At 45.0% G+C, this 25,446-nt stretch overlaps 1 protein-coding gene across 1 annotated transcript in view; it reads left to right on the top strand.

Moving 5' to 3' along the window:
- Positions 1-25,446, top strand: part of LOC108798867 (dedicator of cytokinesis protein 6-like) — a 74,624-nt gene that overhangs the window by 21,944 nt on the left and 27,234 nt on the right. The window contains exons 14-24 of the mRNA XM_018570674.1: positions 10,787-10,904; positions 12,786-12,856; positions 13,251-13,389; positions 13,577-13,678; positions 17,096-17,182; positions 18,322-18,553; positions 20,185-20,349; positions 21,853-22,031; positions 22,894-22,998; positions 23,647-23,730; positions 24,444-24,539. Coding sequence (XP_018426176.1) covers positions 10,787-10,904; positions 12,786-12,856; positions 13,251-13,389; positions 13,577-13,678; positions 17,096-17,182; positions 18,322-18,553; positions 20,185-20,349; positions 21,853-22,031; positions 22,894-22,998; positions 23,647-23,730; positions 24,444-24,539 — 1,378 coding nt within the window. The remainder of the gene's footprint in view (positions 1-10,786; positions 10,905-12,785; positions 12,857-13,250; positions 13,390-13,576; positions 13,679-17,095; positions 17,183-18,321; positions 18,554-20,184; positions 20,350-21,852; positions 22,032-22,893; positions 22,999-23,646; positions 23,731-24,443; positions 24,540-25,446) is intronic.

Here is a 25,446-nt window from a genome sequence, read left to right as displayed (position 1 = left end):
CTGCGTATTGTTTTCAGGCAGCCTTGAAAGTGTGACTTCCTGAATACCTAAATGGTAATTGAAGCTGATTGACTGCAGTTACTGTTCGCCTAACAATTTTCCACCAAACTCTTCCTTTTTTTTTTTTTTTTTCAGGGCCACACATGGTTGGAATATGGGCGAATCTGCCAAAATTCAAGCCATGCATGGCCAGCTTAGGTCAAAGTCTAAGTGTGAAGGTATCTAAAGGAAATACATGACTAAATATAAGCAGATTAAACTGCACCTTTAAATGCACCTACTGTTTTTATTAGTTCATATAAAGCTAAAACCACAAAAACATCAACTTTAGAATGACAAACCCAGGTGAACATTGTGTGTGTTCCGTCCACCTTCGGTTAATCATTCCCAGAGCCCCTTCCTCCATAATAGAAAGACAGCAGCACTGGGTACCGGAAGTTATCTATCAGTTTAAGTTTAGAACTTTTGGCAAAAGTGTCGGGAGCCGAGAAACAAAACTGTCTTTTATTATCAATATGTTCTTTATTAAAGGGAAACGTTAAAGGATTTCAGTCGTTTATAGTTTTATTGTAATGTTTTATATCTGTATTGTTCAAAAATTTATATACTAGGGATGCACCGATACCGAGTATTAGGGTGAGTACGAGTACTCACCCAAATGCTCCGATACCTTTGCCGATACCGGACCTTCCGGTCAGAGGGAGATTCCCTGTGACCGGCAGTGCCGCGAGGGAACATGGAGTCGGCTTCCCGGCCAATCGGGAAGCTGGGCGGCGGGCAGAGGCGTAACTAGAACCTTCAGGGCCCCAGTGCAAGAAACCATGAAGGGCCCCCCCCAACCCCCCCACGGCACCGCATGGTTAACAGGAAGGTGGCCGAGGTCCCCAGCAAGCTTGGGACCTCAGGAAGCTGCTTGTTTAAAATTTTAGTGCCGGTGTTCTGTCGAGAACGCTGACCCAGTATCTGTGTTTATATACAGACGGGATTACCGAGGAAACCGGCATTTATTTACAAAGTATTTGTTTGTAATGGTTAATTGTGACCGTTAATGATATGCCGTCCATGGCAGGAAATGATCGACAGAATATTATTATCGGTCACAATTAACGATTTAAACGAAATACTTTGTGAATAAATCCCGGTTTCCTCGATAATATTGGTCTGTGTGTAAGCGCAGATGCTGAGGTCGGCAAATTCGACTAGGTCAGCGTTCTCGGTATCTGCATTTAGTATCGGGGCATTTTCACGAGTATAAGTACTCAGGAAAATGCCCAGTATTGGCAGTGGTGCATCCCTACTTAAAAATATAATGCATTGCTGGGACTTGTAGTCCTACATAGTTGGAGCTATTCTGCATTGCTGTATAATCTTCATACACCAATGCACAATACCACCAGCTATGCGGGACTACAAGTCCCAGCAATACATTATAATAAAAGTAAAGTATGCAGAATACCACCAGCAAACAAACCCCCCCCACCCCATAATGCATTGCTGGGACTTGTAGTCCTACATAGTTGGTGCTATTCTGCATTGCTGTATAATCATCATACAGCAATGCAGATTACCACCAGCTGTGCTGGACTACAAGTCCCAGCAAAACACACACACACTCTCTCTCTTCCCAGCGCCCACTCCAAACTTACCTTCCCTCTCCTGCAGGCCCATGGCACTCTTCCTCGTCTTGGGGGCCAGCGGGCGGAGCTAAGAGACGGCCCTCTTAGCTCCACCCCTAAGAGGCGGGGCCAACTCATTCTCCGGGATCAGTGACAGCGTCTCCAGCCCTTTCGCACAGCCGCCCGTACATGCTGCGGGTGGCTGTGCGACAAAGAAGGAGGGGCACGATCGCGGGGGGGCCCTCTGCTTCCTTGCTGGGCCCCCCCAAGTGGCGGAACGCCAGGGCCCGGTCGCAATTGCGACCGCTGCGACCCTGGTAGTTCCGCCAGTGGCGGTGGGTAATGGTGGGTCCCTTCCTGATTGGATGGGAAGCAGGCTCTATGCTGATTGACTGGGAAGCCGGCTTCCCGGCCAAACAGCATGGAGCTGGCTTCCCAGGCAATCGAGAAGCTGGGCAGTGAGTAATGACACGCCACCCGGCTTCCTGATTGCCAATGAAGCCGGCCCCATGCTAGCGAAAGTATCGGTACTCTGTATCGGCGAGTACATAAATACAAATATTACTCGTACTCGATACCCAAAAGCCGGTATCGGTGCATCTCTACTATATACAGTCACGCTGTACAATGACAAAGGATAGCAATGTGTGGTGCAGAACAACCTCCTGCTTCCTTAATATGAACCACCTTACAACCATCGCAAGACAAAAGTCTTGCGATGGTTGTAAGGTGTGTGCCCAGCCTAAGGAACTTTCACAGTGGAAGGATAAAGAGTGTGGTGCACTTGGGACAAATCTTGAGCACTTTATACTTGTGATTCCACATTTGTGCACAACTGAACACGGAATATAAGATTGAACTTTCCAGAGGGATATTATTTACAAGAAGAGCAATTGTGAACACTTTGATTGCATGTATTATTTAGCACTCATTTATTATAGAGATTTGGTTATTTATTTATTGTTCTAGATAAAGAGTAGCACATTCATTACAATTTGACACATTCAGAGGGTAACACTTCTTATAGTGCTAGTGCTTGATTCTTTACAGATATGTGTATACAGTAGGTGCACCTCTTAAATAAATGTTGTCGGGGATATTTGGCAATGTGCGGTAATGGAACGGGGACTTCTTGTATCTCTGTATTGGCAGCAGTACCTGTTAGCTTTGCATTTGTCGCAGACATACTGAGACTTTTCATCTGCTGCAGAACTACAACCCTCAGCATGCTTTGCCAGACTTTTGTTGTCTTACCATGCTTGCATTTGAATTTCTGTAACGGTTGTATTCATAGCTTCTGTAGCTTTTCCAGTGACCACCACAAATCAGGAAGGACTGGTCCAGCGGGATTCTATGACTTCTAAAAGGAAGTTGCCACTGTAAGGCACTGTGCATATAAAGCCATATCATATAAATAAACATTTACATAAATATACAAGTAATGAGTGTAGGAAAGAAGGGGGCAGATATTAAAGTTCATTTAGATGGTTCTAGTATTCTCAGCTGGGTCAAGGTTGATGGCCACCACGCCAGTGCTGGGAATAATTAAATATCCACCCCGACTCCACTCTACAGACATGATATGAGCTGCAAACTCTGGTCTTCCTGTGTGGCTGCCTTCGGGTCTTTACACCAGGAAGCTTCAGTAGTCCATTAGGTTTATTCATGTCCTGGCAGAGGAGGAAGCGTCCTTGAAGGACAATGAAAGCCTTGTAATCATACCAAGTAAAGTGTCAAGTGGAACGGATGGCAGAAGCCTAGACAGGAAAGAAGAATTACCAATAATGAACCTTTGCTGTAACGGGACCATCAAGATGGTCATAAGATACAATTTACATTTTTTTTTTTCTTAGATGCATGTGAATGTGATCTTTTCTATGTATAATTTTAAAAATCTACATGGAGGCAGCCATATTTGTCATTACGTATGGCTGTACTTCCTCCTTAGTAGTGCTCATAATGCATGTCCCTCATTGTTCAGTGCAAGTCTTTCAGTCTGCTCTGAACCATTGCAAACAACACTGCTCTATTTAGCACTGACTTATCACTGTGATTACCTGCTTAAAGGAAGCCTGTAGTGAGAGGATATGGAGGCTGCCATTGGTGATCTCTGCTCTGAAAATGCTTGTAGCCTGGCTGTCATGCTAACCCACTGGCTCCAGTGTCAAACCCCTAGAAAAAAAGAGCGGTCCGGGTCTTTTGCAGACAAACAGCCAGAACAGAGCAGTTTCAAATAGTAGAAAAACGCTAACCCCTATTAAATACAAAGGTTTGATTGGGCTTTACATTAGTGATCTGCTAAGCACTAGTTACATCTCAATCATATAACACAACCCAAGTTTAATTTCAGAATAGATTCAGCTGTTATTGTAAAAATGGTTTTAGCAGATAAGCTGGTTTCTTGTACATTGAGGGACACAGGAAGTCTTAAATCTTCAGGTTATACTGCCACCTACCAGAGAAATGGGCATGGGCTAACAAAACTAGGCCTGTTTAAATATAACCCTCTCCTACTACTAGTGTGCCTCTGTTTTTTTGCTAGTGTCCTGGGGGGATGGAAATCTTTTAAATTTTTAAATTTTTTTTTAATTTTTTTTGCTGCTTCAAATAATAACCTGTGATTTTTTTCCTTCTTTAATCAGAACTGTTCTTTGCACAGCTGCATTTTGCAGCAGTCCTCAGCCTGGCTTTTAGGCTACACCACACCTGGACCCGCTGGACTCAACGGTGTGGGGTAAGCCTAGAAGTGACCCTCTGGCACTGGGCTATATGTGGGCATTTTGCAGAGAAATTCTGATTTAAGTTGGTTGCAGAATGTTTTCCAGGACCGCTGGAATTGCCCTGCACTTCCTTTTGAAGACACACTTGGTAGGTATTTGGACCAGGTATTGGGAGCTCCTTCATCTTTATTGGTTGCTGGGCACCAAAATGTCCCTGTTTCCCACTGACATTGCTGTAGAAGTGGTTAGCACTGTGGAGATGAGCACTGACATCATTCCACTGGGTGAGGTGTGGGGTGCACGCATTTTGCTCTTTCCCACTGCAGAGCAGTGAGGACGCATCTCCGCGCTGCTGCAAAGAGCCAAATGGAACTTCCATCTTTGATCCTTTCCTGCTGCCCGCCTACAGTGACTTAGGTGGTCACTTCTCTGCTCGCCCCTTGAGCAGTTATCTGCTCTACCCAGAACCTGTTTGTTGCTTACTGAACTACATCTGCAACATGTCTGATTCTAGACACAGGGTGGACAGTGCCGCTGTACTGGGTGCCCCCGGCATGCTCTCCATTAATGGGTTGGGAAGTGCTTGAAGCATGCCCCCCTGAGAGTGGCACAGTCTGAAGCCTACAGTCATGCTGCCCTCAGATATTACAGTCTCTTCTCTCATTGAAGTCCTTTTTGGCTTCATTGGGTGTTATTGAGTTCTCTGCCCTCAGCTTTGTTATTTACTAGGGTCATGCCGGACTCCATGACCAGAATTACCCAGTTGTTTTCCAAGTCTGATTGCAAAGGCTGCCATGCAATTTCCAGCATATTCTATGTCTGATTTGCCTGCAGCCTTGCAGGGTTTTCTGGGCCAGCAGCCAAAGATACTTTGTCTGGATCTGATTGACTGATAAGCTTTCCCCTGAAAAGTCACAGTCCACTCCTTTTTCTTCCAAGTTAAAGGAGACTATTTTGGCTCTTATCGATGTAGTGCTTTACCATTCTGAAGCTAGAGGATCAGCCTGTTGTTTCTACCAGTGCTGTTGTGAGGCCTTGGGTTTTATAGGACCTCTAAGGCATCCAAGACCCTCCAGTTGCACCTGCTTTTCCAGTCATTTCTATACAAAACATCTTAACATGGTGACTTGCATACTGGTGGGTGATGCTACGGCATGTAGGGATCCAACCAATAAGCGGCTGGAGCTCCTTTCCAGAACTATGTTCTCTTCTGTGGGTCTTGCCTTGCACCCGGTTTTGGGCTCTTTGACATCAGGCCTCTGTGTCCCAGATTTGCAATGCTGCCACCTGGTTTTCTTTTTGCACATTCTCTAAATTCTACCAGGTAGATGTTTCTGCCTCATGTGATGCCAGCTTCATGTTTAAGGTCCTTCAGGTGGCTGTTTGAGCTGCAGGCAGTTCCCTATTCTAGTTTATGTTGGGCCTGTTAGCAGATGTTTGCTTTGTTGACCAGCAAATTAAACTGCTTTTGGCCATCCCAGGAGTTTAAGACTTCCTGTGACCCTCCGTGGATGAGAAAGAAAATAGATTTTTGTACTTCTTATTAAAAAATATTCTTGGAGTCCATTGAGGGGCACAGGTCCCACCGCTCTGTTTATGATCATGCTCTTGGTACTGCTTTGCCACAAAATGGGGGCATGCTGACAGTAGAAGGGGTTATATCCAGGGCTGGCCTGCAGGTTTTTTTTGTTTGCCAATGTCCAACCCTCCTGTAGGTGGCAGTAAAACCTGAAGGTTTATGACTTCCTCAGCCCTCAATTGACTCCAAGAAGGGATATTACAGTAAATACAAAAATCCTATTATCAGCTGCCATCTCCGCTTCAGAGACGCAATTGTTAGGTTATATTGAGAAATCTAATTAGCCTTTAGAAAGTGTTTTCTCATGTTGACAATCAGAAAACAGAACTTGCCTGTTTTAGAAGGTGAAGTAGTTGTTCCCTCTGCTTTGCCATCTGTTCCTTTTGACGTGCAGCTTCCTCTGTGAGTACTTGTAAAATCAAACTATGCCTTTCCACTTTGTCCTGGGGATAAATAAGACGAGTATGTGAGAAGGGATCAGTATAAACATGCAATCTGTGCAGCAGTGGTCATATAGAGCTCCAGACATTATACTCCTGAGCAGATACTTACCTTTATGTCAGGCACGGCCCACTCCTTCACCTGCGGTCTTTGCTCCAGCCTCTGAACCCTTTTGCCTAGATTACCGTATTCGTTCTGGATCTCTCCTAGATCTTGCTCCATTCTCTGCAAATGGCTCATGCCTTCCTGATCTTCTCTCTGTAAGGAAGGTCATAGAGTTTAGGACAATATTTCTTGTCTGCAGAGGAGGAAAACTCAATTGCAGAGATCGTTGTATCTATTATATTGCATCTTGCCATAATTTTGTAGTATTGTCATTTTTGAAGTCTAGCTACAAATGTTCTTAAAGGGACCTGGCCAACTTAGGCATGAAGGGCAGGTTTGAAGCCAGGATTTTTAGGTCACATTGTTCTTGATTTGTAAATCATTTGTAAAACATTTTCTGCAGGAGTTAAAAGAAGGCACTTATCTAACTTTAGAAATCTGCTTGAACATCTTAGGTGCCCCGAAAAAGGGTGATCTTCTTGGCAAATATCAACTTCAGCATAGAAAACAAAGCTCTATATTCAACCCCCCCCGAACAGTAGTTTATGCTGCTCATTCTTCTGTCGAGGAACCTATAATGTGGTCAAGAGAGCGGCAGAAATGGACCAAAACTTGACTTTTTGTGCTGGTGTACTTGGTCAAGTGAGCTCTCTACTTTCCAGGCCCTCAGCATGCTCAAATAGATGTCTAAAGGTAAAAGGCGCCACCTTGGCTGTCCACTTTCAACTGCTGCTGACAGTCCTTTAATATGATGACACTGAACTGCTAATGCTTTTCAGGAAATGCTATGAAAAGAGTACAGTGGGATCAAACTTTTAATGTGTTTGTAGTGGTCATACAACTTTATTGACTTACAAAATAATCTATGCAATGTCAAACAGATCTATTTCCAAGGATTGGTACTTTACCTGGAGTCTCTCAGCTTCCACACCAAGCCGCCTCGTCGCTTGCCTCGCTCTTGAAACCTCTGCTTTCAGCTTCTCCATGATCTGCTCTTGCTTTGCTTGCCTACCGGCAATCCTTTGCAGTTTGCCAGTGGTGGAACTGTAGGTGTCTGTCAGTGCTTGGCCCAGCTGGAGTGTCCCATATACAAGAACATTAAACTCCTCCTGCAGCGTAGGGCTCCTGTGTTCATTTCCCAGGGAGAAGGGCAGCACTGAGATGAATAGAAGAAGCAGCATAGTGTGCATTGAATGGAGAACGCTGAGTGAGGAGCAGGCAGGGCAGGTGTCCTGGTTAAAGGGAAATGTGAGCAGGGAGGATGTGCCATGAGGGTTTGGATTATGTAAGATATATTGGGTATTTCAACAGATTCTGCAAGAGGGTGATGAGTCAGGAACAGCTGTCTGCCTTCCTTTTATGTACTGAGTGCTGCCTTCCGTCTGCCCATCACTCTCATCAACTTCCCGGATTCCCAGCTTTGCATCTCTTTCCCTGCTGCTTGATGTGATGCAATTTCAATTTCTTAAGACTACATAACCCATCATGCATTGCTTCAAAGTAGGAATGCACCAATACCATTTGTTCCAGACCGAGTACGAGCACCGATACTTTTCCTCAAATACTTGCCGCTATCAATTACCGATACTTTTTTTTTGTGTGTGTGTCATGTGACATTTTTTCTAAAACAATACAGACTAATGATTTTAGGACAGTGGTGGAGCGCCAGGGACGGGTAGCAGATGCAAGCGCTGCGACCCTGTTAGTTTTGCCACTGATTCCAAGCTGTAGAGGGACTACAAATCCCAGCAATACATTATACAACAATGCAGAATACCACCAGCTAGAGAGGACTAAAAATCCCAGTAATACATTTTACAACAATGCAGAATAATATCAAGCTAGATACTCTGTGTTGCTCACCAGGGCTGTGTGGGCTCTCAGGAGGCGGTGCAGGGGCCCTACCAGGGCTGCTGCGTGGCCTCACCTGGGCTGCTGCGTGGCCTCACCTGGGCTGCTGCGTGGCCTCACCTGGGCTGCTGCGGGGCCTCACCTGGGCTGCTGCGCGGCGGTCTCGCCAGGGCTGTGTCTGGGGTCGCGCAGGTGCTGGAGGCGGGAAGGAGAAGGACGAGGAGATGTGTGGCTGGCACTGTAAACAGCCGCCGCAGAGGTCCCCACAAGGCTGCCGCGAGGTCCCCAGCAAGTATGGGACCTTACGTCAGCCGAATGTATTTAACATGTAAAGCGGCGTTTAGTATCGTGGCATTTTCACGAGTAGGAGTAATGAAAATGCCCAGTATCGGCAGCGGTGCATCCCTACTTCCAATGTTGCATTGTTCAGAGGTTGAGTTGTAGTTCAGACGGCAGGCTGAGTTAGAGTGGTGACACAAGGAGGTGCATGTTCACAGGGCTGGGTGCAATTGTGTCAGTGTATTAAGGAAGTACATCCGATGGGCATCTTCAATAAGTACGTTTACAAACTTCTAGAAGGATATGGTTATTAGGAGCGGGATAGAACTTCAATATAGAAATACAGATTTATTTGTAATTTTTGACCATACATAATAAATACCCTTTAAGGTGCCAACAAACATAAGATCACTTCTGGATCTGACTGCAGTTTGCTGGACCGTATATTATTCTCAGTTCTGTGGGTACTTTAACAACCAAATACCCCTTTGCTACCAGGTATGTATGTAATTGCAAACTGTGTGGCATAGCTTTATGCACAGAAACCTGCCTGCTGCAGCGATGTGCTCCGATCCGTAGGGATGTGTGTATTGTAATGCTACAGCAAAAGAGACACAGTAAGAGCCTTTCAGGCCTCCTGCAGCGCCCTTCCCATCATCATCATCATATGGGAAGGGCGCTGTTCATGCTGATACATCATTAGATCAGCATGGACAGAACATTCATATGATCGGCACTAATGGCTCTTATGCTCTATATACTGCATCTACAGCGGCTTTTGTGCCGATCCTATGGACAGTTTATTGCCTACAAAGCTGATCGGCTCAGGTATGACCCCCTATGATCGGGGTGGTGACAGCCCAGTAATAGGGATATGTGGAGAGAGAAATCCATGTCACGGAGCATTGCCGGGTTCTTTTCTGATGGGGAAAAGAGAAATATTTCTCAGCGCCATTTTATAGTTGTGTCGGGACCCTAAAGGGTTAATCTTTTTCTCCCTCCGGATCGGTTTCATTTTTTAATTCCTCATTAGGTGGGACTGTTACTTCAGTTCAGTCACTTTTTTGCTCTCGTCTGATGTCAATGTCAGGTAAACACAGGTGACCTCGCCCCGAGGTTGCACAAAGGTGACACCGTCTGCTCTCTTCCCATTGGCTGAATCGGGTATGCCCATTGCTGTCACTGTCCCTCTGCCAGAATGGGGAAGTGGTCACGTTTCAGGGACACAGCAAGGGCCAGCAGGCACTCAGCTGTGCTTGTGTTCAGTAAGGATCCAGAAAGGATTTTTTAAAGCGTATGTCAAGGCAAAAAAACAAAACACGTATGCGATACATCTCTGCATTACATGCACATTGCTCTATGTTTTAGACCAGGGGTGGGCAACTCTGGCCACCCAGCTGTTGTGGAACTACAGGTCCCATGAGGCATTGCAAGACTGGCAGTTGCATGCATGATTTCTAGAGGCAAGGGCATGTTGGGATTTGTAGTTCAAGCATAGCTGGAGGGCCGGAGTTGCCCACCCCTGTTTTAGATCCTGCAAGTTCAGAAACCAGACCTGTTGATCTGCCAAAAATGTGCTCAGGTTCTTAACAACACACATCATTTTAATGGACTGAGTGGTGTCATCCCTGCCCAGTTTCCTTTGCTAAACTACTCAACCACCCCCTCTGTCTACAGCTCTAGACCATTCTTTCAAAATGCAGATAATAAATCTAAATGTATCCATTTTAATCAAACACCAGTTTACCTACAAGTATATTTTTTGGCTGTAGAATGATCCCTGACAAACAGAAGGAGAATATACATGCTTCATTTAGTGTTCCAAGTGGGAATTTAATTGGTGACTCCCGTGCCACAGGGACTATCCACTATACTGTCATGCTACCAAGGGGCACTATTGCTACCTGCTCTCAGTCCATGTGTATAGCCTGTGCAGAGGGCAGATCTGTGGGAGGGGTCCAGCAGGCCCCACCCACTACAGGCTGTCTGTAGATAACTACAGGAAGGGGCGGAGACAAGACCAGTCACCTTGCCCAAGAAGAGTAGGCAACAGTGACCGGTCTTAATATAGGAAGCTCCTGCACGAGTGGAGGAGATGTTTCATGCTAGATTACTGCACATACAGCCTTGACTGCCTCAAGTTTAGGAAGCATTGGGACATAATTTCCATAACTATTTTTTTTTTATCTTCACAGGAACCTTCTGTACGTTTATCCACGGTCCCTTAACTTCAGCAGCCGCCAAGGTTCTGTGCGGAATATTGCAGTGAAGGTCCAGTTCATGGCTGGGGAGGACCCCAATCAAGCTTTGCCGGTAAGCCTCAAGACAGCTTGCTACAGGCAATACAGAAAACATTTCAATTTTATCGAAAATCAAAACTTTTTTTAATGTTAATTTTAGTTTTGGTTACGGGAAAGGTTTAAGAGCTCTTTCAGGTTTTCATTGCTGTCTGTGTGCTCCATATTTGTCCTGGTGGCCAGTGTCACACGATCAGAAATTCAAAAAGGTTACCGTGGTCACCAGGAGAGGAAGTGAGGGGACACCTCTTTTGATGACACTTGTCTAAGGGGAGGATTTCCCTCACTTCCTGTTTTGTATCTGGGACTGTAAGTAAAGGGAATTCTCAATAGGATGTACCGGGAGCCTATAACTGCAGCCTATTAAAGACCAGAGGGTGACAGGGGACAAAGAACAGAGCTCCTGTCTCCAGATGAAAATACTTTATTAGTTCTGTGTACAGTGACAAATGCCAAAGCTTTGTTGGGGAGATTGACCCCACTTCCTGTACTATGATGGCCACCCACAGCTCGAATTTTGTCTGAATCCTTTCTAAAATTGCCAAAATTCGAGCTGTAGGTGGCGCTGTTGGTACCACTAGTCAGTTGACTTTTCTCCAAGTAGCTGGGTGGAAAACTACCTCCACGGTTCCTGTATCCAATAAGATGCAGTCACAGTAGTGTATGGCTAGTCTTAGTGACTACATTCCCTCTGAAAATCTCCAACGGGGACACAGGCAGCGCTATAAAGCTGACAGAGGTTCTAGGCTAACTCTTCCCTTCAAAAAGAGTGTTTCTGTTATTGTGGTTGGCATCCCTCTTGAAGATTCGTCCTCTTTATCATGTCTTAGTGACATGTTGTTACTGGGACAAAAAAAAACAAGGGAGAATCTTCTCAATGGGGCCATAAAGTAAAAACTGGCAGGGGATCAAAGCCTTCCCAACTCTATCCAAATCTGAAAATATAAGGCAAAAATAAATATTTGTTCTTAGTACAAGAGTCTATTACGCTCTCTGGTAAAAGAGCAGCAGGCCAAAGTTGACCTACATTTCAGTTGGAAGTCCAGCAGATTTTTTTTTTTTAGTTTTGGACAGAGAGTGAAAGTTTTTGAACCCTGTTATTTTATTGTTCTCCCTCGTGCAGATTTCCACTAACTTCCTGTTCCAAAAAAAAAGCAAGAAGTGAGAGACCCCCCCCCCTTTCCAAAGTGAGGGAAATCCCACCTTTGGCCACTGTCATCAGAGCACATGTCCCCATTGGAAGATTTCATCTACTCCTGTGTAGGTGACCTATGTCAGAGGTTGGATTTCCCCTTAATTTCCATTCGTTACCAAACCCAACAGAGGTTCTGACCCTTCCCCCCTCTTATCCAAAATGGAAAAAAAAAAGTTTGACTAGTTCTGTTACAATACACATGCCTGGCTATCCTGACGTAATAACCCTCCAAACTCATAAGTGGTAACAGAGGCTGGGAAGTAGTGTCCTCTCTGCAGAAAGGGTGGCCAGGGCTCCATCGGGCAGCCAGTCACGTTACTAATGCCACAGGTCATGGGATCTTTGCTGAAGAGTTGGGTGTCTGAAACCCAAGCAGAAGCAGCCATGCAGTGGCCCTGTACATTAATCTTTCCATGGAGAAGATCCACATTGGCCATATGATTGGCCACCAGAGGAAGCCCTGACCACCATTTTAATGAGGAAAGGTGCATTTGTTTTTGCCCCTTTTGAGCATTCACGGAGGGAGATTGTTGGGGTTGCTTATTAGTTAAATATAGCTTTACCCGAGTAAAATGTTTTTCAAAAACAAGTACATTCGTTTGGGTTTCTTTGCACATAACTTATTAGGAGATTTTCTAGTCAGCAGAAATTTGCTCTGTTATCCTGTATTTAGCTGTAACTGTCCCGTGTTTTTGTCTGCAGGTGATATTTGGGAAGTCGAGTTGCAGCGAGTACTACAGCGAGGTGTACACTGCTGTGGTATACCATAATAAGTGAGTAATTCTTGTCCCATCTGGCCCTGTCCCATTAGACTGTGGAGGGCCACTCTACAAGATGCATTTCAAGCCCTCTTGACAGACAAATGCTGTGCCCATAAGTGGGGGGATCACTTTGCCTCTGTTCCCAGCCATTTCTCACAAATCCTTTTTGCACCCTCACAATATCACTTCCTGTGACTGACATCTTTGGACCCAGTCCCAGCTACAACCCCTCAAGTGAGCCTGGCATAAAATATGAGATTATAATACTATGTCATCTGCTTGTCACACCTACCCTTATCAATACATAACTAGAGTTAAAGGGGCTCAGAGTTTTGCTTTGTGATCGACCTTTACTTTTTGTCACCATCTTAGCTTATTAACTTTTTTTGTGCCAAATCCCTCCCAGATCTCCGGAGTTCTATGAAGAATTCAAAATGAAAATTCCTGGAAACCTGACCGAAAACCATCATCTTCTCTTCACTTTTTACCATGTGAGCTGCCGGCAGAACCAGACTTCCGCCTTGGAGACTCCTGCTGGCTATACGGTGAGTGCTTCCACTTCCTATACCTTTTTTGTGTGTGTGCCCTCAGCCAAGACTTTACCATTGGTCCCTGCTCATAAGGGTAACAGGCAGGTTGAAGTATTGCTTGGGTGGTCCAGGGCCCCATAGCCCTTGAAGAGTGACAAGTGAAATCTGGTTCTGATAGACTGACACTCCTCTTTCTTCACAGTGGATCCCACTCATGCAGCATGGCAGACTTCGCTCAGGAGCCTTCTCCCTCCCAGTGTCTGTGGAAAAGCCTCCACCCAGCTACTCAGTGCTGACCCCTGATGTAAGTATACCAGGAACAGAATGGAAGCTGTATGGCTGTCATTGTACCATATATATTCATGTACAACATATGTTCTAGGTCTATTTCTAGGTAAGTCAGTTCACCGAAGACTAATATTTAAAGGGGAACTCTTATAAGAGATTAATGGAGTCTGCCATTACTGAACCCCCCTAAGGAATGCTAGTTACCTGGCTGTTCTGATGTTTTGATTTCAATGAGGTTTGAGTCTCTGACCCGGAACAAGTATAGAAATAAGTATCACTGACACCTTTCTGACACTCATTTGCTGCATATCTGTTACTAGACTGTGACTGAAACATAATGAAATCAGACTCGTCTAGACAATGAGCAGCCCCCATATTTCTCTCATGTCAGGGCCCCTTAAACCAGGGCCTGGGTCTGCACATCTGCTGTGGCCATTATTTTGGGAGTTCCCGCTCTCCCTGCTTGATTTGTTAATGTTATGGAGAATGTAACAGCTGGAGCACACAGAGGTCAGCAGGAACACCCAAAACTCCCGAGTCAGGAATTATAACAGGAAGATCTCACTGTTCCAAGACAAATAAGATGCCTGGGTCTGACCCAGCCCATCATGTCGCACCTAAAATTAACATATTGCTTATGGGTGGTTGCTTCTTTCTAGAGCTGCAGCTAACGATTATTTTCAAAATCGATTAGTTAGCCGATTTGTGGAGCCGTGAACAGGGCCAACTGATCAGAAGCCGATTAATCGATTATTGAAAAAGTTCACAACTTTTTCAATAATCGATTATAATCGATTATGTCGATTAGTTGTTGCAGCCCTACTTCTTTCAAAGGGGCATTACTTAAAGTGGCCCTGTCCTCTTGTCTATTCTGGGCAAAGTGACAGGGTCTCTTTAAAGCACACCCTCTTTATTTTCACTTTCTGCAGCAGCTGCCATAAAATACTCAATGTTAGTTGGTGATGATTGTGGCTCCCTCTGTCATGTGACAGAGTCTAAGCCTAGCCACTGGCGGATAGTACTGTCACATGTTTCCCAATATCTGGAAGCACTAGTTAATTTGTGATGGGAGTAAGTGTGTGTGTGTGTGTGTGTGTGTGTGTGTGTGTGTGTATGCGCGCGCATTGGGTTTAAATGAACTCTTCCACTTTGCCCTGAATGAGCTAGGTAACAGAATCTCTTTAGGTGCTTCCTCATCTTAAACGGGCTGCGAAGGTGCAATGTGGGGATGAGTACAACAGGTCATTGGTGGCAAACAATGCAATGCATCATGGGAGCAGGTCACATGCTCCCCAGTACCTGGAAGCACTAGTTATTTTGTGATGGCAGAAGGTGCGGTAAGGGAGAGTTATGAAGGCGAGTATAAGGTAGTCGATGTTGGGGGGGAGGTTGGCTTTAATTAGACTCTTCCATTTTGCCCTGAATGAGCTTGGTGACAGAGTCTCTAAGTTTTTCCTCCTCTTAAAGGGGCTGCAAATGAGCACTGTGAGGGTGAGTATTACAGGTCAGGTTTTTTTTGTGATAGTGTTTCTTATTTTGTAATCGATTAAACCAGACCTGGATGTTGAGCTGCCAGAAATGTCAGTAATTCCAGTTGCAGGCATAGCCGGGACAGGACGCGGTGCATGCCTAATGATCCTCTGGTGCTTTAGCTGCAATTGTGTTCTCAAACGTCTACAAGATGTTCCGGCTGCTTTAAATAGACAGAAATCAAAGTGCTCCTTAGAGCAAGCGATCCATTTACCGGATGTTGGAAAATCTCTGTTCATCTCGTTTAATGGGCAGACTTTGTCCTCCAGCAGATCATCATCTCGCTTGCAGTCATAGTTTAATTGCACCGTTATGGCCCTAATAATTCTCCATTAGGTTGCAGATACTGAGGAGTCAATTCTCATCTGAAATTCCAGATGTCCGCTTTATGGGGGGTCACTCCCTGCGTCTCGGCTTAAAGGGGAAGCATTGTGTTTTCCTAGTGATCACATATTTTAAGTTATGATCGCAGTGTTTACCTTTGCAGAATATTTTGTTGAGATATTTAAATTTGTACACACTTAGGGGGTTATTCACTTAGTTGCCAAAGGCAGCCGAGTGAATAACCCAGCCGAAGTGAAGTGAGCCGAACGCCGTTCGGCTATTCAATTCAGCCTTGTACAGCTGATTTCAGCCGTACATAGACTGCCTTCAGTCAGCCGAAGTGCAGAAGGAGTTCGACTCAGCCGATCCAACATCTGCATCGGCTGACGTTCACCCCTATTCTCATAGGGGCCGAACGCCAGTGAGTGAATAGCCGAATGCTGCCGAGCGCACTGTCAACAACTATCACTTTAACACGAAGAACATGTTGGGCACAAAGTTCCTACACCTACATACATGCAGCTTTGTTTTCTTTTGTTCAAGTGTCACTTTAACAAGTCAGTCACTTAAACAGCTGCTGAGATGAGGTATCAGCCAAAAAGGGAGTGCATTGTTTTTAGTAAGTCGGCCAACCTATAGCCTGGAAGGAGTAAGAAAGGCCAATTGTTGGTCAGTACTGCAAAGTAGGAAATTCGTTGTTTTTTTTTAAAACCTGGCCTGAGCCCAGGCCGAGCTGATGGCGCACTCCCATGGGGCGCGTCTGATGTAGCTATATGATGACTTTGCCTAGATCAGTGGTTCTCAACCTGTGTAACCTCAGGACCCACATATGTCCTTAGTCATTAAGTTGCGACCCAAGTCGCACTGCAATGGAATGCACGACATTGCAGGCGGGAGGTGCGTTTGGGATGCCATTCAAATGAATGGCAGCTCAATGCACCCTCTGCACCTGAACGCGTAGTAGGTGCGATTGCATGGTACAGTGTGTTGATTGCACAGGACTGTTGGATTAACGCACTGTACTGGTGTGAACGGGCCCACAAAAAAAACTGACAGACACACACAACCACAGACACAATCTCACACAACCACAGACACACATACACCCAGTCTCCCTACCTCATGCGAACTGAAGTGGATCCTCAGCCTGGGGTCCAGTGTGGGCTGCTGTGCTGTGATGGAGCTCCATCCATTTGTTCATCGTTTGCACTATTTCCTTATATGCCCTGTAGAGGTGCCGGGAGCCAGAACGGGATGTCACTCTGGTCCAGACACTTTGACGGGACATGCGAGGAAGCTGTAAGCAATGCATGTATGGATGGAGCTCCAGGGACAAGTCTAACAGCCAGCTGGCTGCAATGCAGGGCTAGCTCCATTGCATTGGTTAAGAATATTTATCCCCGGAGTTCTACTCCTAGAAGTGTTACACTCAAAAGATGGAGGATGCACTTGGCACTTTAACCTCTGAGCTGTTGGAACTATAACAAGTATATTGCAAATGTTAGTAATGGTATGTTACAGGAAGCAATGTTTGTTTTTTGGTCCAGTGATACCCTTTGTGTGTTGTGCTTGTTTCCAGGTCCAGCTCCCGGGAATGAAATGGGTGGACAATCACAAACCTGTGTTCATGGTGGATTTGGTGGCCGCTTCTTCGGTGCACACACAGGTCCCGTATACAACCGCAGTGTCTTAGGGTTGTTTTATAGGGAGGCCGGCGTCTATCTTCAGAGATATACAAAGCTTAGGAGTTGTAATTGTAATATTATTCTATGCTTGTGTAGTATTTTCCTGGTAACATTGTATGTACAAAGGGTTTGGGTTCCCCTCTAGTGGTTGTGTGTAGATCAGTCCGTATTCTTCTAGCGATTTTCACACACATACAACCAGCAAAAAGCTATTGAACAAATTAATGCAACTTCCCAACATCACTGGAATATAAATATATAAGATATTTGGTGTGGGTTTCCTCGATTATATAAATTTTTTGGTGATTGACAGCTATTTGTAAATGCTTCTAGTTGCAGGACAAAAATGTCCATATGTATGGCAACCCAGTCACTATAATTTTATGTAATCATTAACCTGTTAAGGTCTTTGTTAGGGCACTTCCTGTTAAGAGGCGACATCGCTCTGTGCCTGTCTTCTAGTTGATCATCTACACTTTCACTCTATCATGTGTGCTTGTGGTGGGGATTATAAGTGGCCATGCCAATGCTCATGGCACAGGCATGTTGTGCGACCACATACCTCTGATCACTCAGTTCACAGTCTTCTCCAGGCAGAGAGCGGTAACTGTCAGCCACAGCTCCCCGCAGAGATTCCCTGTCCCTCCAGCGCTCCTTAGAGGGACAGACAAGGGAAGGGTGAGCACAGCCGGCTCTGGATCTGAGGAGGCAGAGCCAGTTGTCAATCAGGCAGCAAGATGGATCCCGAAAATATTGTCGGGATCTTTCCCGGCTGCAGCGGGACTCTACACTGTCGGTAAATAGCGGCAGTAGCCTGCTAGATGCTGAGTACATTAGTACTTTTCTTGGAGTCCATTGAGGCACACAGGTCCCAATCGTATGTTTTTGTGACCATGCTGTCATTACTGATTTGCTAGTGTCCAGTCTTCCTGTAGGTGGCATTATGACCTAAAGGTTTATAAACTCCTGTGTTCCTCAGTGGACTGCAGGGAAATAATTTTACGGTGAGCGAAAAAAAACCTTTTCCTAACAGCTACAGTGCGGGAATAAGAGTAGAGTGATTACTGAGAAGCATCAAAGCTTGCAGCTGATTAGCTGAATGTCCCCTCTCTCTATTTAGGACCCCTACTTGGACAAGTTCTTCACACTGGTCCAGGTCTTGGAGGAGCAGAGCTTTCCGTTCCGCCTGAAGGACGTCATCATTTCAGAAAGCAACGTGGAGTCAGAACTGAAGAGTAGCATGGGGAACCTGCGTTTGGCTGCTCTCGGACCAGCAGTGTGTTTCTGCCACCAGCTGCTGGACAAGTTGATATTACTGATTGTCCGACCCCCTATTATAGCAGGACAGATAGGTAAGTGCTGTTCTTTTGTCTCATGTCCTATGTTTTCTGCCTTCACCAAGAGCTGTTGGTTTTCAGATGGAGGATAGCAGAGCAGGCTTTGGAGACTCATCTTCGTAGTCCACCTATTTTAGACATGAAACTGTGGGATTCCCCACTGCCGACTCCCAATTCTAAGATAACAGGGAAACAGCATTATGAACCTCACAAAAACCTTCCTAACTATACTAAAAAAACATTTTTGCTATTTTTGTCCCTCCCTCACTTACTGGCAATGATTAGAAAGTGAGGGGGAGTCTACCCACTGGGATTTAAGCAGAAATAAAACCTTGCTGGAGGTTCTTACCCCCCTCCTCTGTCTAAAAAAAAAGGTTTTGGCTGGAGTTTAAAACAAGTTTTCTATTTATTTTTCATTCTACACTACACATCCCTTCCTTTCTTCTTCCCCATATTCTTTCCACATTCATTTTTAATAAGCTATGCAAACAGAAAGGAGGAAAAAATAATTCTGTTGAGAAATAACAAGCTGGACGCGGGCTATAGACCAATGCAGATACAGAATGTCACCAGCACACTGAATAAATGTGCCCCAAAAAACATCTTTTATTTGACGTATATAGATATATTGTCACAAGGATGGTAAAGTTTTGGGGCCACGCCGGGTCCCTACATCAGGTCCAATATGACTAGATGCATTTTTGATGGAGGTGATGATCTTAGTTCCTTATGGTCCACCTCGCTGTGCTGTGTCATTCTAGCGAAACCTTTTTTTCGTATTAAAGCATTATAAAGGTCTTATACCCCATTGGAGATTCTTTCATCATTTCCTCTTCTGGTGATCAGAAGAGGAAATCTTCCCGGCAGGCATCTGTAAAGCAATAAACCCTTGGTAGAGGTTTTGACACTTCCTAATGGTCAGCACAGTGGCGTAAGGGTTAGCGCTTCTGCCGGGTTCGAATCCCGGCCAGGTCACTATCTGCAAGGAGTTTGCATGCTCTCCCTGTGCTTGCGTGGGTTTCCTCCCACACTCCAAAGACATGCTGGTAGGTTAATTGGCCCTCTATGTATGCATGTGAGATAGGGACCTTAGATTGTTAGCTCCTTGAGGGCAGGGACTGATGTGAATGTGCAACTATGTAAAGCATAGAAAGTCGCCGTGATATAAATTATAATAATTCTGTTAAAGTTTTTTTATTGCTGTCTGTTTTAGAGCTTTTCTCTCATTTGCTGTCTATATTGACCTCTGTCACTGGAATAGGAAGTGAAGGGAAATCCTCCTGAATGGGTATACACATAGCAATAAAAACTCTTCTGAATTCTATCCACAACAAAAGGGAAGCTGTGGCTGCAATATTACTTTAAAGAGACATTTTCACCTTGCCCATTCAGGGCAAAGTGACAGTGCCTTAGCATATAACTCATGATAGTGAGCCGTATGCTCCTCCATACCCGGAAGTACTAGGTATGTCACTTTACTTCCCCCGAGACAATTAGAACAGTGGGGGAGTGAAGGTAAGATATGTATTAGTAGCATTAAAGAGAACCTGTTACGTTGCCCTGCATGGCAACATTACAGGATCAAGTTAACTTCCAACAGATTCTTCTTATTTTACCCATTGAATCCTTTTCATCTTCTCTTACAGTGAATTTAGGCCGAGCAGCTTTTGAGGTGTTGGCTTTACTGGTAAGCCAGATCCATCGCACTCTGGAGTCCTGTCAAGATCAACATGGCAGGAATGCCCTCCTGGCGTCCTATCTCCACTATGCTTTCCACCTGCCCAGCGACATGCCAGCCCAGCTGCACAGCTGTAAGTGTCAGCAACAGCGCTGCTTGAAAAGGCACATGCCATATGTCACTGAATTACTAGGACCTGGAGTTTACTCATGGTTATGCATGTTGTAGCATAAGGAATGTTGTTATGAGGTTATTGCAGCTTATGAAATATGACCTTATTTACCCAAAAATAAAGTCAGGTGTGATGCTGCCATCTAGAGGTTAGGAGTTTGTACTGCATTAAAATCATCAATATTTAGCTCTGTGTAACTGAAAATACCTCCAATATAACTGCATTGGTTATTTCATTGATTAATCATCCTGCAGTACAGAAGGAATGAGAATGCAGAAGTTGGAGGGTTAGTCAGTCAATCATCTTTTGCACGGCTTTGTCAATCTAAAAGCTGGTCACACACATTGCAGTCTGATTCTACTATTTCCTTTAAATTTGCCAACATCTATATTGTTTGAGTTCTTACCTGAACATTCAATTCAATTTGCATTCATTTTGGCCTCCACACTGCATAGATATTGTTAATTCTAAAGCAGATTGTACAGTCAGATTGTAACGTTTCTAGCTTTATGGATTTTTTTTGTGACCTGTGGCAGTCACATGCACTCACTGTCACTGGTTAGCACTTCTGCCCTGCAGCACTGGGGGTCCCCGGTTTATATGCCGTGCAGGACAAAATCTGCAAGGAGTTTGCATGTTCTCACTGTGCTTGCGTGGGTTTCCTCCGGGTACTCCGGTTTCCTCCCACACTGCAAGGACACGCTGGAAGGTTAGTTGGCTCTTGTCTAAATCGGCCCTGTATGTATGCATGTGAGATAGGGACCTTAGATTGTAAGCTCCTTGAGGGCAGGGACTGATGTGAATGTGCTTTATAAATACCTGTTATAAATAAATACACCCCCGCTCCCCGACCCTTGTCATTTAAAATACTACGGGTGGGAAAAACCCAAATTTTTTTTTACATATTCTTCCCCAAGCACCTTGAACTTTGAAGTGTCATGAGCCGGTGTCAGGGCTGTCATTTATTGCTCAGTGCAGTCTAATACGTTTTCAGGTACTGGCAGCTGGCAGGGGAGAGGTTTGGGCAGCTTATAAAAGGAAAAGGAGGTCATGGAGAACCTCAAGACACACAAGCTTTTTGGATCTCATGAAGTTTCTGGTTGAATCTCTAGAAGCTTCTGGTTTACAGTATCTCTGCACCTGAGTTCTCGGCTCTGATTACCTATGTGGTTATAAGGATGGAGTCACTTCACTTACTGCTGAATTATCCAATGTTTTTTGTAGCATAGAGAATGGTGCACATGTAGTGAGACTCTAGCCTACTGAGAACGTTAGCAGGCAGATCCCACCAGCAAAGATCCCACAGCCTCGGTCTGTAAATGTGAATGATCATTTCTAGTTAGACGTGGTGTTATGTCTCAATGAATGTTTCCATCTTGTTCTTAGTATTGGCACAATTTTATTGTTGATCATCTTGGGCAAGATTTCTTATTGTTTTCCTATTTCATCTCTTTGTTGTCTCAGCTCTGGCCAATGCTTCAGCCTCGTCTACAGTTCATTCAGCTACTCTCTCCCGTGCCACGGGGCGGCCAAGCAGCCTCAACCTTTCCCGCTGCCGCAGTATTAGTAACAGTAACCCCGATTTGACCAGCACTCCGGGATCCACGGATGACGAGGAGGTGCAGAAGATCATGGGAGGGAAGGTATAATTTGTTTATCTAATGCTGTCAGAATTCTCAGGCTGTGGAAGCTGTTCCTGTGTTTTTTGCTGGTTGGGGGTTTTCTGTTCATGGCTGCTGAAGTTTACTTGTTGAAGATTAAAGCAAATAAAGCAGATGTACCCACCTGATCCTTAGTCCAGTCGCAGTTAGAACTCACCTCTCTCCTTCTGGCAATATAATGCCCCTCGGCGTCCTCACGTCTAATGCAAGTCAATAGAGCTATATTATATTTGATGACGTCACATCTAATGAAGCTGCATGAACTGGTTTAGCTGCCCAAGGGGACCTAGGATCGGGTAAGTAGATCTCGACAAAAACCAGCATTTACCCCTTGTAGTGCGGGGGTAACCCCACTGCAAGGGTAAGTTTTTTAAATTCTTGAGTTCTTCTTTAAGATCTCATTTTCAGATGGTATACAAACCCACCTCATAAAAAGTACCTACCTTTCCCTTCCTCCTTCGTTAAAATGTTTTAATTTGCTGGGAAGGTATCAGAGCACTTTAGGCTGATCAAGGAGTGATTGGCTGTTTAGGGGTAAGTAAACCTCCCTAAAGGATCCCTAGAAAAGATTAGCATTGTCCTGTACTTTGTTTTAAATAAGTGATTGATTATGTGCTTTTTATTTTTTTTCCTTGTAATACCTAATTATACCCGGGCATAAATATTTGTTTCTTTTCTGTACACATGTATTTTATATTCTTTTATATCCTGAGTTCTTTCACTACCTGTGCTTTGTTCCTGGATGTATGTCCTGGCTTTGTTTCCTCCCCTTCCAGTGACATCTGTATTGGGTGCTTTGCCAGTCCTCACCCCTTTATTCTCCCGGGCATTCTCTCTCCTGCAGGGTATTGATCGCTCTCACTCTTGGGTGAACTCTGCTTACTGTCCAGGTGGTCCGAAATCGGTGCAGCGCCGGGCCCAGCCCAGCTCCAACACGGAGCTCCGACAGGTGGCACTTCCTCTTACTTGTGTTTTGCATGTGCCAGCCTCTCTCTGCATGCCCTCTGCACCCATTTTACCTGTAGCTGTGTAGTCATCTCCTCCTTTATCTGTAACCCATTGTGACATTTGCTAGTCTTTGTGGTTATCAACATCTTCAGATCCCCAAGAGTTATATTTTCAGTAAGAGGTAGGATATGGACTATGCATGCAAAAAAATGCTCACGGGTTGAAGAAGCTTTACAGTTTTGATACTTGACTCAACAGTATGCAGATAGTTCAGATCTGTATGGAGGATGTATGGCACTTTTGTGCACTTATGCATGTTAATCGTGCCCATTATATGTGTAAAGAAATGCCAAAAAAAAAGCGAATTGCACCGCAGCTCTGTGTCTTGCTTTGCACTGCAATGGCAATAAAAGAGCTGCCTATGACAAAGCGCCTTGACGCACAAAGCTCATTGTGTTACATAGGATTTGCACTTATCTTGGGAATCCATTTTAAACCAAGATTCAGCGATTCTGTAGTTTATTCTGCATGTCATATGGCTGTCATTCATATGTCTTTCTTGTCTCTAACCCCTCCATGTTTCCCACCTCCATCTTCTCTTCCATTCCTCATTAAACTCTCCTACGGCCACCTTTTAACTTCTCCATAGAACAATGAGCGAAGTCCAAACCGCATGTCCACCTACGTGGAGGGGGAAGTGTCCTCCACCCTGCCTCGCCTCACTGCTAAAAAGGTATTTGCTCTGGCTGTTTGATGCGTGTTATGGTTTTCTTTAGGTCTTTGTAATGATGCTGAATTAGGACTGGAGAGCTCCAGGAGCCAGTGCAGCTGAATCATTACAGCTGGAAACTAATGTTTTTAAGGCTTCCAGACAATTAAAGCACAAAGTGAGCAATACTGCATGTTGGCTTTATTCATTCATTTGCCTATTAATATGATTCTGCCTGGTACTAACGTGATTTGTGTTTTTAGAACATTTTTCTTATTTTCACATTTAGCTTTCAAAGGTTCAGGTGAATGTTAGCAAGAATTACTGACAAGCAGTAAAATGTATCACTCCTTCCTACCACAGGGTGACACAGACAGGGAGAGCTATGTGACATGGAGTCTGTCCCTCCCACCACATGGTGACACAGACAGGAGGAGCTATATGACATGGAGTCTGTACCTCCCACCACAGGGTGACACAGACAGGGGGAGCTATGTGACATGGAGTCTGTACCTCCCACCACAGGGTGACACAGACAGGGGGAGCTATGTGACATGGAGTCTGTCCTCCCACCACAGGGTGATACAGACATGGGAAGCTATGTGACATGGAGTCTGTCCGTCCCACCACAGTAAAGGATGTCAATGTGACCATCTAGGTAGGACACAGGAGCATTAAGTCGTACATGATACTGGTGGGTTTATTCTTTATGGCTGACAGTTGTTTGTTGTGTCTAGCTGTTGCATGAAGAACTGGCCCTGCAGTGGGTGGTGAGCGGCACTCCAGTCCGAGAAGCAGCTCTGAGTCAAGCTTGGTTCTTCTTCCAGCTCATGGTAAGTGGTGGAGAGGTAATAGAAGAATATGCGGGACAAGCTAAGACTGTCTGCCGAGAATGCGATAGACAGAAGGAGGTGAATTTGTCTTTGTGTAGTGTGGATTTCAGATGTAAAGTATTCCTGTATGTTAGAAAAATTTTGTAAACTAAAAGTGATTCTGTATAAGGGTGCAAGAAGCTGGAAGAGTGCGCCTCATTACTGCAACCCCCCACAAGACATGCTGGAGACCCTTAATACCCTGTGTAGATCTAGGCTTTCTGAAAAACTCTTATTTACATAGGCTCAATTATGAGCCACTACTACTTTTATACAGCAGTCCTTGACTTGGCACGCAGCAGACCTTGACTTTGCACGCAGCAGACCTTGACTTTGCACGCAGCAGACCTTGACTTTGCACGCAGCAGTCCTTGACTTGGCACACAGCAGTCCTTGACTTGGCACACAGCAGTCCTTGACTTGGCACACAGCAGTCCTTGACTTGGCACACAGCAGTCCTTGACTTGGCACACAGCAGTCCTGGAGTTTGGCACACAGCAGTCCTGTAGCTTTGTGCCCAGTAGTCCTTGAGCTTGGCGAACAGCAGTCCTATGGCGTGGTGCCTAGTAGTCCTGGAGCTTGGCGTACAGCAGTCCTTTGAGCTTGGCACACAACAGCCCTGGAGCTTGGCACACAGCAGTCCTATAGTTTGGTGCCTAGTAGTCCTGGAGCTTGGCGCACAGCAGTCTTGCACCCATTTTACCTGTAGCTGTGTAGTCATCTCCTCCTTTATCTGTAACCCATTGTGACATTTGCTAGTCTTTGTGGTTATCAACATCTTCAGATCCCCAAGAGTTATATTTTCAGTAAGAGGTAGGATATGGACTATGCATGCAAAAAAATGCTCACGGGTTGAAGAAGCTTTACA

The sequence above is a fragment of the Nanorana parkeri genome, unplaced genomic scaffold (assembly GCF_000935625.1).
Source record: "Nanorana parkeri isolate BGI_ZX_2015 unplaced genomic scaffold, ASM93562v1 scaffold1570, whole genome shotgun sequence".
NCBI lineage: Eukaryota > Metazoa > Chordata > Amphibia > Anura > Dicroglossidae > Nanorana > Nanorana parkeri.
Note: the sequence above shows the minus strand (reverse complement) of the source record. Positions and strands in the feature narration are given on the sequence as shown.